Here is a 15,332-nt window from a genome sequence, read left to right on the forward strand (position 1 = left end):
CAAGACAGGCGAAGGGCCAGATCTGGCCCACACACCCGGGGGCTGCTCCCTCTTCTCGGTGAAGAAGACCCCCATTCTAGACAGTGAGTGAGAAAATCTCGGGGAGAGTCCGGTAAAAGACACGCCCTTTCGGCTGAGTGTCAGACGGGAGGGGCTGAGTGTCAGACGGGAGGGACTGAGGTGAAACAGGGCGAATGCAGTTGATAACACTGGGAGGTATAACTGAAATTCGCTAAGAAAAGTAAAGATAAGTGAGAGGAGGGATGTGTTAGCGGGACGGAGGGAAATCCTTCCACGACGTGCACACACATCCCCAGTCAGCACAAACCACTTGCTGACTTGCCTTCCGATTTTAAATGTCAGTTACACCCCAGTAAAGCTTAAGTTAAAAAAAAGTAAGACAAAAATCACATTCATGGCCCTACCATCGCTTCCTGGTCATCACCCATGGTCAGGCCCCCCCCGACCCCCCGAGTCAACGGCAACATCACTGAGCTCTGAGTGCGCAGGATGCCGGGTACAGGGGCACGTGTCCAGTCTAGGGAGGACACGAGGCCTGGACTGTGCAGGATGGCAGAGAGGACCGGGTGCCTGCACCCACCGTGCGCTCTGGGCAGTGCCCCAAGGCTGATTCTTCTGAAGGGGGTGAACATACCCCGCAGCAAAGTGTTGACTTAAGGATGGAGTAAGCCACTCGAGGTCACATACCAAGCCGTGGATTAGGCAGTGTTTTCAGACAAACACCTGTTTGCCAGGTGGCTCACGAGTAAGGCTCCCCCTCAGAAGAAGGCCAGCAGGCGCAGGGGCAGCGGGAAGCCTGGGGAACTCCGTACCCTGCATGTCTGCCCACGTGTGCGCATGTGTCTGGTCTCAGACCTCCTTTATCGAGTCACCAGGATTTCCCCAAGATACCCGAGGAAATTCTTTCAGAATCAGCAGTAGGATGTGCTAACATCCCGCGCAACAACGCTGCTGCCCTCCCCACCCCCCAGGGCGGAGCCCCCACACTCGAGCGGCCCCCTGAGAGCACGCGGTCACGGACACGGTACTCACAGTCTCTTCTTGTCCACCACGCGCTTGACACGGACGGCCCTTTGCTCTGAGTAGAGTTTACAGACTCCTGTGCGGGGACACACCGAACAGGACCCTTGAAAACTGCTTCAGGCCAAGGGACCAGCAAACAGAGCGACAGACTTCAGCCAGCAAAGCTGAGCTGCGTCACCCCTTGGCCTTCACAGTAAAGCCACGTACTCTTTAGGTAGTCCTCGACGAAGTCCAGGACCGCGCTCCTGTGCTCCTTCACTTGCTGCGAGTGCGTCTCCCTGTGGGCTGCAACGAGAAGGCAGTTGAGGCCGGCACTCCTCCACATGGACGAGCAATTCGTCGGCTTCCTGAGAACAGTGTCTTCCGCGCAAGTGTTTTTAAAAATACAGCTAGAAAACTAGTCCTGTGCTGAGTGACACTCGTTCTTTAAGAAATTAAGATTTATTAGGTTCTACAAGAGGGACGGCTTGACCTGCAGAAAGACAAGGGACCCACAGCTCACACGGCACCCCTGGGCCACCCGGCGACGACCCGTGGGCCCGGGAGGCCACCCGAGCCGCACAGCCTCAGAGCCCTCGTCTCAGGCACGGCAGCCACTACTGAGGCCTACTTGCCAGCACGAGCACAGCCCAGCTACCCCTGCCAGCCTCCCACACGGCCTTGACCGGCCCCCCCAGGGCATAGGCCTGTGCCCCCCTGTAGGCACAAGCCACGTCCTCAGGCCCCGGCGCCCCCTTGGCTCTGGTTTGGAGCGGTTCTATCCCCTCCACCCTCCAGCCTGCCTCACTGGAACAGTGCCTTCCATGCCTGGAGCAGCATAGGGGAAAACACTGCTTAGGGAGCGGGGTTCCGAGTCTGAGACCTGAATCTAAGGAGGGCCAGAGGAGCTGGGCAGCCGCACAGCGGAGTGTGGGGGCAGCGTCACCTTGTGTCCTGAGCTGCTGGATTGCTTCCGAGCAGGTCCTCATGAACGTCTGGGCGTCCTGGTCTATCTGGTCTCGCTCTGTGTCCGTCATCCTCCCATATTCAGACATGACATGGCTGGAGGAAGAGGCAAGATTGAAGGGCAGCAGCAAATGACTGAGTGTGGTCCGGGGTGCAAGCTCGGCGGAAGCAGGGCCATCCACGCCTCTGTTTCCCAGCGCCCGGCTGGTGTCCAGCGCATGGCAGGCGCACCGAGCTGGCTGAGCGCGCGCTGCGTGCCATGGTCTCAGCGTCTGCGTGTGTCCTGCTTGTTCAATCTCCACAGCCCTCTCGTCTCTCCTTGTACACTCACCTCCGGGACATCAGGCACCAGGTAGGGGTGGAGGGTGTGGGCGTGAAGGCTGAGTAAGGCTCCTTTCTGCCCCTCAGAGGTGCCACCCCACAGGGGAGCCCAAGGAGCCCTGTTGGGGGCTGCTGCTCTGGAAGTGGACGGTGGACCCCTGGGGGTGGGGTGGTGAGTGTGTGCAGGGAGCCAGAGGTGGCAGGCGGGGGATGCGCTACACAGGGGAGAGCCAGCCGCTGCCCACGCCCTGCCCACTGGCCCATGGGATGCGGCTCCGCCTGGCCCATGAGGACGGATGTGCAGGGATGAGGCCAGGCCAGGAGCCTGCGTTCCCACCCGGCCAAATGCCTGTCGAGACAGACCACGGGGCACAGGTGCGGAGGGAAGGGCTGAAGGCACCAGGCCGGAGACAGCACTCGAGGGAGGGGACATGGCAGGGGACAAGGACAATGAACACGAAGGTCGGCCTTGTTTCTCTGTGATGCTGCAGGAACTCTGCATAAAACACAGACTTGAAACGTAACCATCGGAAGTAGCAGACGCAGGCCGGTGACCCGGGACTGAGAACCACAAGAACGGAATCACCACCTCCGTGCACAGGTTAACTCTGGCGAGTAGCTTCAGAGACATGGTCTCGTGGGGTGTGCATATCTAAGTGGATCAAAGTTTAATTTCACTTTCTTTATGGTGGACGGAGAAATAACTTTATTACAGATTTCAATGTATCTTAGCTTAGTCAATTTACTTCAGGAGACAGGAGGGAAAAACTGGACAGTAAGTTTATTCACTGCACAGAGATTTGAAGGACTATGCTTTAAAAGATTTTTTGGTTGATTAGAATAATAAGAGCAAGTTCAAAATTACAACACACTATTGACAGTAATTTAATATGCCTACTTTGCTATAAATACAAAATGAAGAGATCGATTTCATCACGTATGTTGGGCAGATGAGGGCGAGTATAGCAGCTGACCCAGACGTATGTCCAATACGGTGATGAACTTAAACGGTTAAATATCTGACAAAATACAGACCCTGCTCTCAAACCACCGCGACGGGTAACAGACACGGTTTTATGTGTGAGCTTTGCCATGAAACAGAGGCCGACAGTCACAGGACACTTTCCGTGATTACTACCTGCTGTTCCAAGCACTCTGCAGATACTTACCCACCTAATTCTCACAATTCTACGAGGAGGGGGGCTATTATAACTCCCACTTGACCCACGAAGCAAACGAGGCAGAGGTTAAGTAACCTGCCAAGGTCACGCAGCCAGCAATGAGCTGAGTTGGGAGCTGAACCTCGGCATCTAGCGTTAGTCTACACGCTTCACCACCCCCAGGGGCACCTCTCCTGTCGTAGAGAGTCAGGAGCGTTCAGCAGAGGTGCTGCTGCTCACCTGCTGGCGGGGAGGAAGCAATCCACGACTGCAATCTCAAGAGGCAGCCTGGCCAGGGGAGATAGGCAAGTGCATGGCCTGGGGGGGGGGGAGGGAGCCCATGTGAGCAGCGCGCATGTGATCTCGCCCACGCTAGCCCAAGCGAGGCCAATGGGGAGGCTGAGCTCGAGGAGGACCGTGTGGCGGGAGGAAGCCCGATCTGGCCATCCATGGTTCTGGGAAGGAGGCCAGGAGCCCTCCGTGTCCCTGCCGCCCCGACGCAGGCAGGCACTGCACATTTCTCTTGAACTGGAAGTCAGGAAAGGGGCACAGGCAGAGTCCAGAGGCCGGCCGGCGGCGGGAAGGAAAAGGACCTGAGAGACGAAAGTGCCAGAAGCGGGGCAGGTGGCGACGGCAAAGCCCCGCCAGACCCGGGGGCCGGGGCCTGTGAGTCGCATGAATGGGAACGAAGACCGAGGACGGAAGAGAAGAAGGAACCGGAGTACGAACGACACGACTGCTCACACGTGCCCTCACAGGCCACTGGCAAGGACAGGAGCAGCGCCCTGGAGACCAACGCTCTTGACTGACACGTGTGCGGAGAAGGAAACCAGGCCAAAGGGCCTCGTGAGCAAAGCTGCAGAAGCAAGAGATCGGGGAGGAAGGGTGAAGTCGGAGTCCTGCAGCCTTGGAGAAGCGGGGCGAGGCGGGAGGGCACGGCAGGCACAAGGCCAGGCCTGAGGCGCTCCCGCTCAGCCCCACCCGCCTCCCCACGCCCCTCCCCTGCTCCGCTCCGCCGGGAGCCCTCCCGCCGCGCACGCTGAGCTGGGGACTGTCCCCAGGATGGGCACGCGGGGCATGCTCGGGCACCGGATCTTGCTTAGTTGACTGACCCTTGTGACCATAACCTTCCGCGCGCCCTCGGGAAGCCTGGCCCTGGCGGGTGCGGGAGCGAAGCCCACGCCAGGGCGAGCAGCTGGCTAGTGAGCAGGGCTGAGCATAGTGGGGAATCCCACACCCAAGAGCAAAACCTGGGCTTGACCAGGGTCCCTAATCTCACGAGGCCCTAGGGACCTGGACCCTGTTGCAGGCTTCCCGGCTCCTCTTTCCCTCCCAGCCCACACCCAGCCCACTGGCAGATCTTGTAGGTTCTCCCATCAAACTGTTTCCAGGGTCTACCAAGCCCCACAGCACCACTGCTGCCTCTCTCCAGGCCGTCGCTATCCCCGCTGGGCTGTTCCCACGGCCTCCTGGCTCGTCTGCTGCTCCTGCCCGACCTCCTCATCTGCTCCACACACCAACCACGACGACCCTTTACAGGGTCAGTCAGAGCCTACCCACGCGAAACTTTCCGGTGGCTTCTCACAGAGGAGGGAAAACTAAGGTCCTTGCAAGAGCCAACCTGCTCTCTCTGAGCTCACCCACGCCACCCCACCCTGCTCGGTCACACGCCCTCTGTTCCCTGAATATTCTGGACACACTCCCCCATCAGAACTTTACACTTGCTGGCTATCTCCTCTTCTGGAACATTCTGTTCCCAAATAGCTATACAACCTTACTTCTTTTATGCGATTATCATTATCTCCCCTGTAACGAGGCCTTCCCTAGCTTCCCTTCATGAAACTGTACCCTCCCTGACATTTCTGTCCCCGTTCTATTCTCCTCTCCCCACCCCTAAAGCACTTATCCTGCTCGAACATTTTATATATTTTCATTATCTCTTCCCCTTCTAACCCCCCACCCCAATATTTCAGTTCACACAGGCAAGAGTTTTTGTCGGTCTGTTCACTGCTGTGTCCCCATCACCAAGTGCAAGGGGTGGCGCCTGGAAGGCTGGTACGTCCATAATCAAGTACCTCCCGACTCAAAGCACAGCACAGGCCTGCAGGCCAGGCTTGACAGGTGCGGCAATGGGATGCTCACGAAGCCCCTCCAGAACTGCTCATACCCCTACCCAAGATCTGGAGGCATCCCTCTTCCAGAGCCTTCCAGGACACACAAGGCCCAGGAGGCAGAGTGCACCCATCCTGACAGGCTGTCCGGAAGAGACAGGAGGAGCTAAGCGTGGGTGTTCTTAGCTCTAGCTCTCCTCCTTCGGGCAGCACCTTCCCAGCCCACAAGCCCACTTCCACTCTTCCTGAGGCAGCACTGGAGGAGAGAAGAGAGCCCAGACTCCGGGAGAAAGGATGGCCCTCCTCTCGGTGGAACCTGACGCGTGAGAGATGAGCATTCCCTGCCCCTGCTCTCCCCGCACCTGGGCCTCCCGATCAGCCCGAATTAGCACCGGAACCTCCCAGAGGTGCTGGGCCGGAGGCAGAAGAGCCAAAAGTGAGAAAAAGGGGCCGAGCAAGCACCACCCTGCCCCGCTCCCAGTCCACAGGAAGAGCCAGTGGTGAGCCAGGTGCTCGTCTTCACAGAAGCCACCTTGAGGAAGTGGAGGCCAGAGGGTCAGGGCCGGGGGACTCAGGAAGGTGCTGACACCCGGAGAGCCTGCACCCACGGCCAGAGCAGGCCTGGAAGTCACTCCTTCCGAGGACATTACATTAACATCCTCCTCCTCTGTAGCTGCGGCCCTGGAAACCCGGCTCTGTGAAACTGGAAAGGCCAAAAGGTGAAGTTGATAAAAGTGATATGCGATTGAGGTGACGTCCCTCTAGGACACATTATACATTAGCCTTTAAAATTGGAAGCTGGCGGTATGATTATTCTATCAGTAACAAGAAAGTGTCTCCCCAAATGGTATTGTTTTGTTGCCAGGATACCACAGAAAAGGTACATCCAGCCTGAGTAGAGAAATTATTTTTAATTAAAATCATTCAGGAGATCCAGCCAGAGGCTGCACAGGTTGCATGCTGTTCTGCTCTAGTAAAATGTCATTATTAAAAAAACTTAAATGGGTCAATAAAGTGTGAGCTCTACATTAAGGGAAAAATTATAGCCTCCTAATTATGTCAAGCTAACGCAGCCTGATGGGTCTAGCAGAGTTTCTAAATACAGGCCTCCAAGGCCATGACTGTTCTCCTTCCAAAACGCTCTGAGGAACAGGGCAAGGCCAGCCCCCGGCCCTGGGAGCCGGAGTGGCAGGAAAGAAAGGCCGTGCACCGGCATCCGAGGGAGGGAGGCAGAGTTTAACGAAGAAGCCCCGTGGCCTTTCTCGGCCCAGACAGAAAGGAGGGCGCTGCTGTTGCGTCTGCAGATTTTCCTGTGAATCAAGTCCCCTAGGGGGGCAGCTGGCCTCCTTCCTCCACCTCTCCCCCGCCCCCCCCGACCCCCCCCCGGAGGAGGGACTTCTCTGATCGACAACCAGGCAGCGGGAACCGGGCGGGAACCAGAGCTTGCGTGAACATGCCAAGATGCCAGGATGCATGTGACAGAGGGCAGGCTCTGCCTGTTCTCTCTCCTCTGTGCTCTAGCCAGGGCTGCTCAGGGCTGAGCACCTGTCATCAGGAGCCCACAGCAAGAAGGCCACTGGCCAGAGACCTAGCACTGCCACCCTAAATTTCACCAATGATAAAGAGGACAACAGCTCACCCCGCTGCGGTGGCCTGGTTTCTGCACCCCATCTTTCTCTCTCCTCTCCCTCTCTCCCCCCTCCCTCTGGCAGGAAAAGTCTTTCTTTTTTTTTTTTTTTTTTCAATTGATGGCTCTCTCCTCCCCAAGTTCTTGAGCATCATAGCTCAATGGGGTTCCGATTCAATTACCATTCACCAGGGATGCCTACATGCCAAGAACTCAAACACGTCCCATTAATCCTCATAAGAATGGCAGCCACATTTTACAAAGAGATAACAAGCCGAGAAGTGAAGTGAGCTGTACGCACGCACGCAGGCGAGCAGGCGTGCTGCGGGGTCCGGGGCACCGACAGTGTGGGCTGCGCTCTGCAGCTCCGGAGAAACACCATCACATCACCATCCCTCGTGGAAGGTTTAAACCTCCGCAAGGTCAGGCAATAGTGTCCTGGTCCAGCAGCCTGCTCCTGTGCCTTCTGTGGGAAGGCCCCAGTCTCATCTGGACCATGACAGCGGGACTGGTTTCCACTCCCCTTGCTGAGAGCAGGGCTCTGCAGGCTTCTGAGAGGAGCCACGCAGCCCGTCCCAGCCCATCACCTCTGCTGCTGCAGCACGAAAGCAGCGGCACAGATGTGCCCACAGGCGGGCACGCAGGGTGCAGTAATTCACGTAGACTGAGACCTGAATCTCACATCATTTTCACAGGTGGGAAAACCATACCCTCCCGCTCCCACTGCTTGAAACGCAGAGACGAGCCTCAGTGCACGGGCTGCACCAAGAGCAGGCAGCAGGCCGGATGTGGCACGGCTGTGAGGCTGGCGACCAGCTGAGAGGAACCAGAGGGTTGCACAGACCCCATGACTTTTTGGGTTTGCTGGCTGACAAGGGGGAGGTGCGTGAACCAAGCCAACATGTAAGACATTCACACCACTGGGGGGCCCTTTCAGGAAAACAGGGATCAAGAATGACCCCCGCCCCCGCTCCCTCCTCTCCCGCAACCGCCCGACCTCTGGTGGCATCAGGGCTTACAGGAGGGAGCTGCAAAAGACAGGACAGGCTCCCCCAAGTCTCCCAGCCGACCCGCAGCCTCCGTCTGTGAGAACGATAAAGCCAGCGTCTGACAGACACGGCCGGCGAGCGCAGGCCAAGCGTTTTCTCTGAGGTTGGAAACAAGGCCTTCTTGGTGCTACGCTTTAGAATAATAATTCTGGTGTATTCCAAAGTCTACAAATAAAATACACTTGAGAGTAAATGTCGCCTATGCTGTTTAGTTGACAAAGTGGCAGAGATTATTTAAAATTCACCTGGGGTAAAATTATTTCTCTGTTAAAGAATTTAAATGAGATATTTACACTTTTGTATGTACTGACACAGTTCTTTAAAAGGCAGAGGGTCCGCTGTATAGCCTCCTGCTGGATGGCGATGAAAACCTACAACGGAGCTCCCTGGGACGGCGTCGCACAGCCCAAACGCACCTCACCGCCAGCGACACGGTGCTGAGAGCACCTGCGCGAGTCTCGGCCAGGCGGGCCGGCTGGCCGGAGGAGGCCTTGGGCAGCCTCATTCCCGTGCCCGTGGAGAGCTGCAGTCTCTTCCAGAAACCACTCTGGAAGGCCTGACCAAAAGGCTTTCTGAACAGCTTTTAGCCAAAGCCCGCACTGGAGGCATGAGCTTGTCTCTCCAAGTGGCCTTTTTATGCGGCATGTGTCACCCTGCATGTGTTCAGTAACTGAGCTGCCCCTTCATGTCTGCACATGTCACGACATACATGGTCCACACAGACAGACACACAGGGGGCCCGAGCGGAGGCTGTGTGGCAGCTCCGAGGACACAGCAGTGGCACCAGCAGTGCCTGGCGAGGGCAGCGCCGTCATTCTGTGCATGCTCTGCCGCTGCCAAGCCCATCTTCCCCAGCACGCCCTGAGTTGTCAAGCAAGAAGTGAGGACAAACTCTCAAAAGGAATCTAGGGATGGGGAAGAACAGTCACCGAAGTCATGGTAAGAAACACGCACTTACCTGTAAGCGTTGATGTAATCCTTCCTGTGCTCCAGAAGGAAATCTCTCAGCTTGCCAATGTGCGAAATCTAAAATGCAAAGAAAGCAAACAGTTTATATAGACAGATGTGTCTATACAGAGACATGTAATAAGTTTTTATTTATTTTTTTTGAAGATTTATTTATTTTTATAACAGAACTGGGGTACAGGCCAGAGGCACGGGAGGGTGAGAGGATTCACCAGACACAGAGAAGGGAGCAGAACAGGACTGAAATACACTGTTGAGGGGAGCAGCGGGTGTGACAGGAGAGGTCTGCCCCGCCATGTGGGTTTCTCCCTGGCCAGCCGGGAATTGAACCCATGCTGCAGAGGCTGCGGACTGTACAGTCAGAAGCGCGGGAGGGCGAGAGAATTCACCAGAGCCAGAGCAGGGAGCAGAGCAGGCAGAAGGAACGAAGTACACTGCTGAGGGGAGCAGCGGGCGGCAGGAGAGGTCTGCGCGCCATGCGGGACCCTCCTCTGGTGGCCGGGGAGCAGCCGGGGATGGAACCGGCGCCGCAGAGGCTGCGGGCAGCTTCGCAACCCAGCGCTCAACCGCTGTGCCACCGGGGAGGCCCCCTAATAAGTTTTTAATTAATAGAAAATGGAGGCAAGTTGTAGAACAACCTTGAAAGGTATAAACTGGACAAGTCTGGTTTCAGATTCCCATTCAGTCACAATCACTACTTTGGGAAAGTCACCCACGCCTCGGGCCTCGCTCTGTTCGGTGGCTCCTTCCTCCTGCAGTGCTAGGACCTGTGGCTTTCCAGACGACTGGGAGGAACTCAGACCCAACAAGCCAGGCAGGCCTGGCAGCACGCACCTCGGGCTTGGGAGAGGCTGATTTCTTTCTCTACGCCTCTTTCATCAGAAGTTTTATAAACACAAATATCCTCTCTTCCAAGCATCGCAGGGGGTGGATTCCAAGGCCGGGGCATCGGTTTTATAAACTGGGCCACACAGAGCAGCAGAGTTAAGGATGAGACTTGGAGCAACACTTTATCCTTCCTCCCTACACAGCAAATCTCTCTACGCCCTCCAGCCTCCGTGCACGAACACAAAGAACACAAAGGTGCAAAGGGTGGTATTTGTGACGGCTGCTCTCTCAAATAACCAAAAGCCTACTCTAAGCACCTGCCATGTGTCAGGGAGCTAGGGATTAAAAAATAAGAATAAAACAGAAATAAAATAAAGAGGTAGGAAGAAGCCCAGGATCCCGGCTGACAAGGATGAAAGTGTTTCCAGAAGGAGAGAAAGATTAGCGACGCGGGTGGCCGCTCTGCCCTGACCGCACGCTCACACTGCCTCTCGTGCCTTTTGTACTCGTTCCAGACTCGCACGGCCCGGACTTGAAGCGTCCACTGAACTTTCATCTTTCCAGAAAAGTTTTTCTGTCAAGGCCAACTCAGGCTAACTTTTGCTTTGCTGGGAACTTGAAAGGGCCCTGCACACCCCCTGCCCAGGCTCAGCTCGCAGCCACACCTCTGCTCGGCTTTGATGCACCTCCTGTGTCAGCTGGCTATGGACACACAAGGTGGGGGCTGCATCCCTTCCCCCCCCATTTTAGCGCCACTCGAAGCACAGAAGGTGGTAAGTGTCTGTGGAATGAGTATATGCCAAGGTTCAAAAACAAAGGCCTCGCTCCTATGTCTCCCCTTCTAAGGCACTGATCCCAGTGGGGAGTGCCCCCTCATGACCAAATGGCCTCCCAGGGCCTTCTGTCCAAACACGGTCCCTCTGAGGACGAGAGCAGCAAGACCCAGAGGCATGGGAGGACACAATCACTTAGTGCACAGCCCTCTCCTTAGGACGCCACGACTTCTCTGAAGAGCTTTAAGAAGTCCACAAGCACACACCACACAGGCTGGACCTGTGAGCCCCTGGGGGCCGCCAGCAGCTAGCGCGAGTTCCGTACGGTGGGAAGGAGTGTGCACGAGGGCCGGGATGCAGAAGGCCCCACAAGCGCCTCAAAAGCCTCATTATGACAGGTTTCCCTGAAAGTATAAAAGGAGTGACCCCAATTTGAGAAAATGAGTTTATGAAAATAGCCGGCCTGAGATGGCCTGAAAGGCTTCTCTTCACTTTACACGGGCCAGCAGAGGACAAACACGCCTCGTGCTTGGCTTCAGTCAGACTGACGTTTTTCTTCACAGAAACATAAGCTGAGTTTCACACAGGTGTGCGTGTTGTTTTCAAAATGTCCTTAACGGGACAGTGGACACAGAAAGGCCTGCAAGAAAGGCCCCGTGGTGTCCACAGGCACGCGCGCGGCGGGAAGGCCGGTGCCCACCAAGCATGCTCGGCCGAAGGAGCTCTGGGCGGCTGCTGTGCCGGCGTCTGGTCACGTGGGAGGCTCAGAACTGACCTGGCCGCAGGGATGGGGAGAGGAAGGCCCACAACTGTGGGCAAGGAAACGGGGTTCAGAGGACCAAGTGACGGGGACCAGGTCACACCAAGCATGGGTCATGGAACCACTGGAAACAGGTTTGCAGGAGTAAGGAAAGCAACTCTCATGGTGGGTTCTCCCCCACACCCCGACTTGAGCCCGTCTTCTGCCCTTCAGCCTGGGGGTGCAGGCAGGGGCTGGGTGACAGGCAGCACGGCCACCATGGCATCAATGGCGAGGAATTCAGGGAGCTGGCTGAGACTGGGGTTCTGATCTCTGGCCACTACAGTGCCTGTGGAGGGCCAGTCCCTGCTTCTTAGGCTTCGTGGGGGGGTGGGGGGGGGGAGAGACTGACCCCGGCGAGGGTGTGGAGACGGGAACGAGCTGCCCACCGGCCGGCCGGGAGGGCGTGTCCAGCCCAAGCCCCCCCCACATCTGGCCACAGCTCCAAAGCCGGGTTCTCCATTTGGCTTTTTCATGTTCCTACTCCTGTATTTCTCTTTCAGGTGGTTCCAAAACTGGGCTGGAAGGAAAGGGGTGTTGTTTTATAAGCTCCCCTCCACTCTTAACCTTCGCCAGCTGAAATTGAGAGCAAGCTGCTGAATCCCCCAGGCTTCACTACAAGGGGGGAGGTGTAAACGCTGTTACAAGCAGTAGTAGCACGAGGTACTAGCCAGCTTTTATCACGTGACTACGACATGCAGCAGGGCTCAAGTCAAAGGCTGTGCCTCCATTATCTCCTTTACTTCTTCAATCACCCCACGGGGCGGGACCCATTACTACAGATGAGAAAGACGTGGGGTAACACAGTCCACACAAATGCTTCAAAGAGCCCGTGTGCCTTCAGCCTCCGCAAGGCTGCCCTCTGGTGACCCTGGCCCTCAAGTGAGGATGGAAATTCTCCGGGGCCGCTGCCGCAGAAGTGCAGTGGGCAGGTCTTGAGATGGAAAGCGCCCGAGGTGTCCGGGCTGAGGTGCTTCGCAGCAACGGGACAGCAAGACGAGGGCCACGCTCCCCATCGGCCTGGCCCTGGCTCCTTCGTGAAGCTGATGCCAGTCACTGACGCGCCATTCCAAAGCCACGGCGTTCACCGGGCCTGTCGCTTTCTCTCTCTGGACATAAGCTGAGGTCCCTCGTATTTTCCCAAGGCTGATTTCCAAAATCATCCAGACATTAAAATCCTCCCTACAATTTTCTACCAAAAAGCAAACTGATTCTAAAACAATGGCAGTGTGGCATCGATACGGACACACCGAGCAGGGAGAGGCTGACGCCAAGTCCAGGTGGCCCCGGGAAAGGAGTTAAGGCTCCAAAGCAAACTGACCGGAGACCCTGGAGGGTCGGGGCAGCCCGACGGGTAAGCGGGCGCCAGGCTCCACATCACCACTAGATGGCGACACCAGCACCAGAGCGGCAGCAACACCAGGGAACAAAATACCACCATTTCCCCCAAAGGGCTCTTCAGTTTTCCCTGCCTCTTGTTCTTCAGCGGGGAACTGAAGGGCAACTAGAAGTGTCCGCACGGCCGGCTCTCCGCAGGCCGCACGCTGAGGCGCTGGGTCGGTCTGCCACCTGCCAGGCTGCACCCAAGCCATGCCCCCCACCTCACCCACAGGGCAGCCCCGCTAGCTGCTCCTTCTGGTGTTTCGTCGTCGTAAACTACCCGAAACAGGATAAACTGTAAGACAAAAACCCTGCACAAAACAGTGGGGTACTTCTGGAAGGAGACTGCGCTTGAACTGCAGGAAGAGTTCAAGCTGCGCCAGGGCCTCTGTCATCCCAGCAGCAGGGGTCTTGCAGGCGGCGGCCCCTCCCCCAGGAGGGTCGAAATTCTGTTTGCTGGCGCTCAGGGCCCTTCCAACAAAGGCCTGATTGATTATGAAACACTCAGCACCGATTTGCATAATTTGCCTCTGCAATAAACAAGCATTGTTGGAGATTAAAGAGACTCCAGTAGGTCCCTCTGGCATATTGTAAAAAGTTCCCTATAACACGAAATCATTATTTTTCCCCTTCAGCCAGTGGGCACAGCTTGCTGTTCAGTTGTCATGCAGCCAAAGGCCGCCCACGTCACCACGCTACGGTGGCGCTTCCCCAGCACCCCGGTCTGACTAAATGCCACGTCCACTCCCTTCGGTCCTGAGGGAAAAATGCATCAGTCCCCAGCCACAGTGAGAGGTTCAGAACTCCGGCCTCCACCTTGCTGAAGACACAGTGGGGGTGGCGGAAGGCCTGACACCAGCCCGCCCAGAAGTCCCCCCACAACAGTGGCCCACGAGAGAGAGGTGCTGCTGGTGTTGGGGTGGCAGCAGTGAGCTTGCTAAGGAAGGGTTCCTTGCTTTCTCTTTCAGTCACTCCTGAGTGACAGGCATGGGGCTGGCTCCTCCCATCAAGCCCCAGTTTTTCCGCAAGAGCCCCCAGCTCCCCTGGAGGAATGCAGGGCGGCCACGGGTATGCGCTGGGCTCCCAGGCCCTTGGAGGACTTGAGCCCCTGCTCTGGGTCTCGATTCTTCCCCATACACCGCCAAGGCTGGACCAGCAGATCCTTTCAATGCAGAACTCCAAGACAATAAATAACTCTATGGTGTTTGATCAGCTTCCTGAGGAGTAGACCCGGCTACTTTCCCAAATCCCCAGCATAGATCTAAGGACCCATGGACTAGGATCCTTATCGGCTAAGGGCCTCTGACTTAGGCAACTCAGCTACAAAGCCTTGGAAAATCTGGCCATAAAAATTAGAAATACTTATAGTCACTCTAATGTCGATAGGTGTCCACAAAATAGACAATAAAAGAATTACTACCTTGACAATTTGTAACAGGCCACTAATTTGTAGGCATTACAGATGCTGCTACGTAAATATGCAACAAAAGCACGACTTGCTGCGGGGTCCACAAAAGCTGCGTATCTGACCTCTCCCCAAAGAAAATGTGCCTTCCCACAGTCACAGAAACCTTTCTGCTGACCATGCTGGGTTTCAGAGGCTCTTCGTTGGCCGGGGCGCAGGTTAGGAAGTTCTGATCATAAAACATTGTTCAGCAAACAAGTAAATAAGCAAATACACAGACGCAGGCAGGAACAGGCGTTCTGTAAACACCACCACGGCCTCCTTCCAAGAGCGTGTGCTGGCACCACTTACGGGCACACCACAAGGTGGAGGGAGGAAGCGGGAACCTGGGCCCGTGGCTGGGAAAGGACTGAGCACACCACCCACACATCTCCCTTCAACACGTGGCAAGGGGAGACCACGGGAGAGAACCCCCAATCATGGTCGCCCCCATGGTGACTCCCATGCTCGTGTTTACCAGGTAAGGCGCTGTGCTAATAAGTAGGCTGCGTCTCTTAACCCTAGTCCATGGGTCCTTAGAACTAAATCAGAAAACAAATGAGGAAACTAAGGCACAGAGCCATTAAGTGACTCGTCCAAGGTCAAACCAGTACCACTGTTGAAAAGCCAAGGCCCACTCTCTAAAGGAGCCCAGGCTGTTCTTAAATTCTTTACTCCCCCCCTCCGAAGTGGGACTCTCCGGGAACAAAACTCAACGGAAGAATCAAACTAGTTCCCCGCAGACCTGGGTCGCTGAGACAAAGCCAGCAGCTTTCTCTATCAGCCTCTCCGAAAGCGCTGGCTCCGAGTCTTCTAGCTCCCTGCAGGCCATGGCAGAAAATACCAAGCAAACAACACATCTATACTCCACAGAGCACACTCCAC

The 15,332-nt window shown here is 56.1% G+C and overlaps 1 protein-coding gene across 1 annotated transcript in view; it reads right to left on the reverse strand.

Annotated features, from left to right (window-relative positions):
- STX18 (syntaxin 18) overlaps window positions 1–15,332 on the reverse strand; it is a 71,379-nt gene that overhangs the window by 8,863 nt on the left and 47,184 nt on the right. The window contains exons 2-5 of the mRNA XM_084233197.1: window positions 9,216–9,283; window positions 1,970–2,085; window positions 1,252–1,329; window positions 1,054–1,120 (exon numbers count right to left, since the gene is read on the reverse strand). Coding sequence (XP_084089323.1) covers window positions 1,054–1,120; window positions 1,252–1,329; window positions 1,970–2,085; window positions 9,216–9,283 — 329 coding nt within the window. The remainder of the gene's footprint in view (window positions 1–1,053; window positions 1,121–1,251; window positions 1,330–1,969; window positions 2,086–9,215; window positions 9,284–15,332) is intronic.

Source organism: Talpa europaea (assembly GCF_964194135.1).
Source record: "Talpa europaea genome assembly, chromosome: 5".
NCBI lineage: Eukaryota > Metazoa > Chordata > Mammalia > Eulipotyphla > Talpidae > Talpa > Talpa europaea.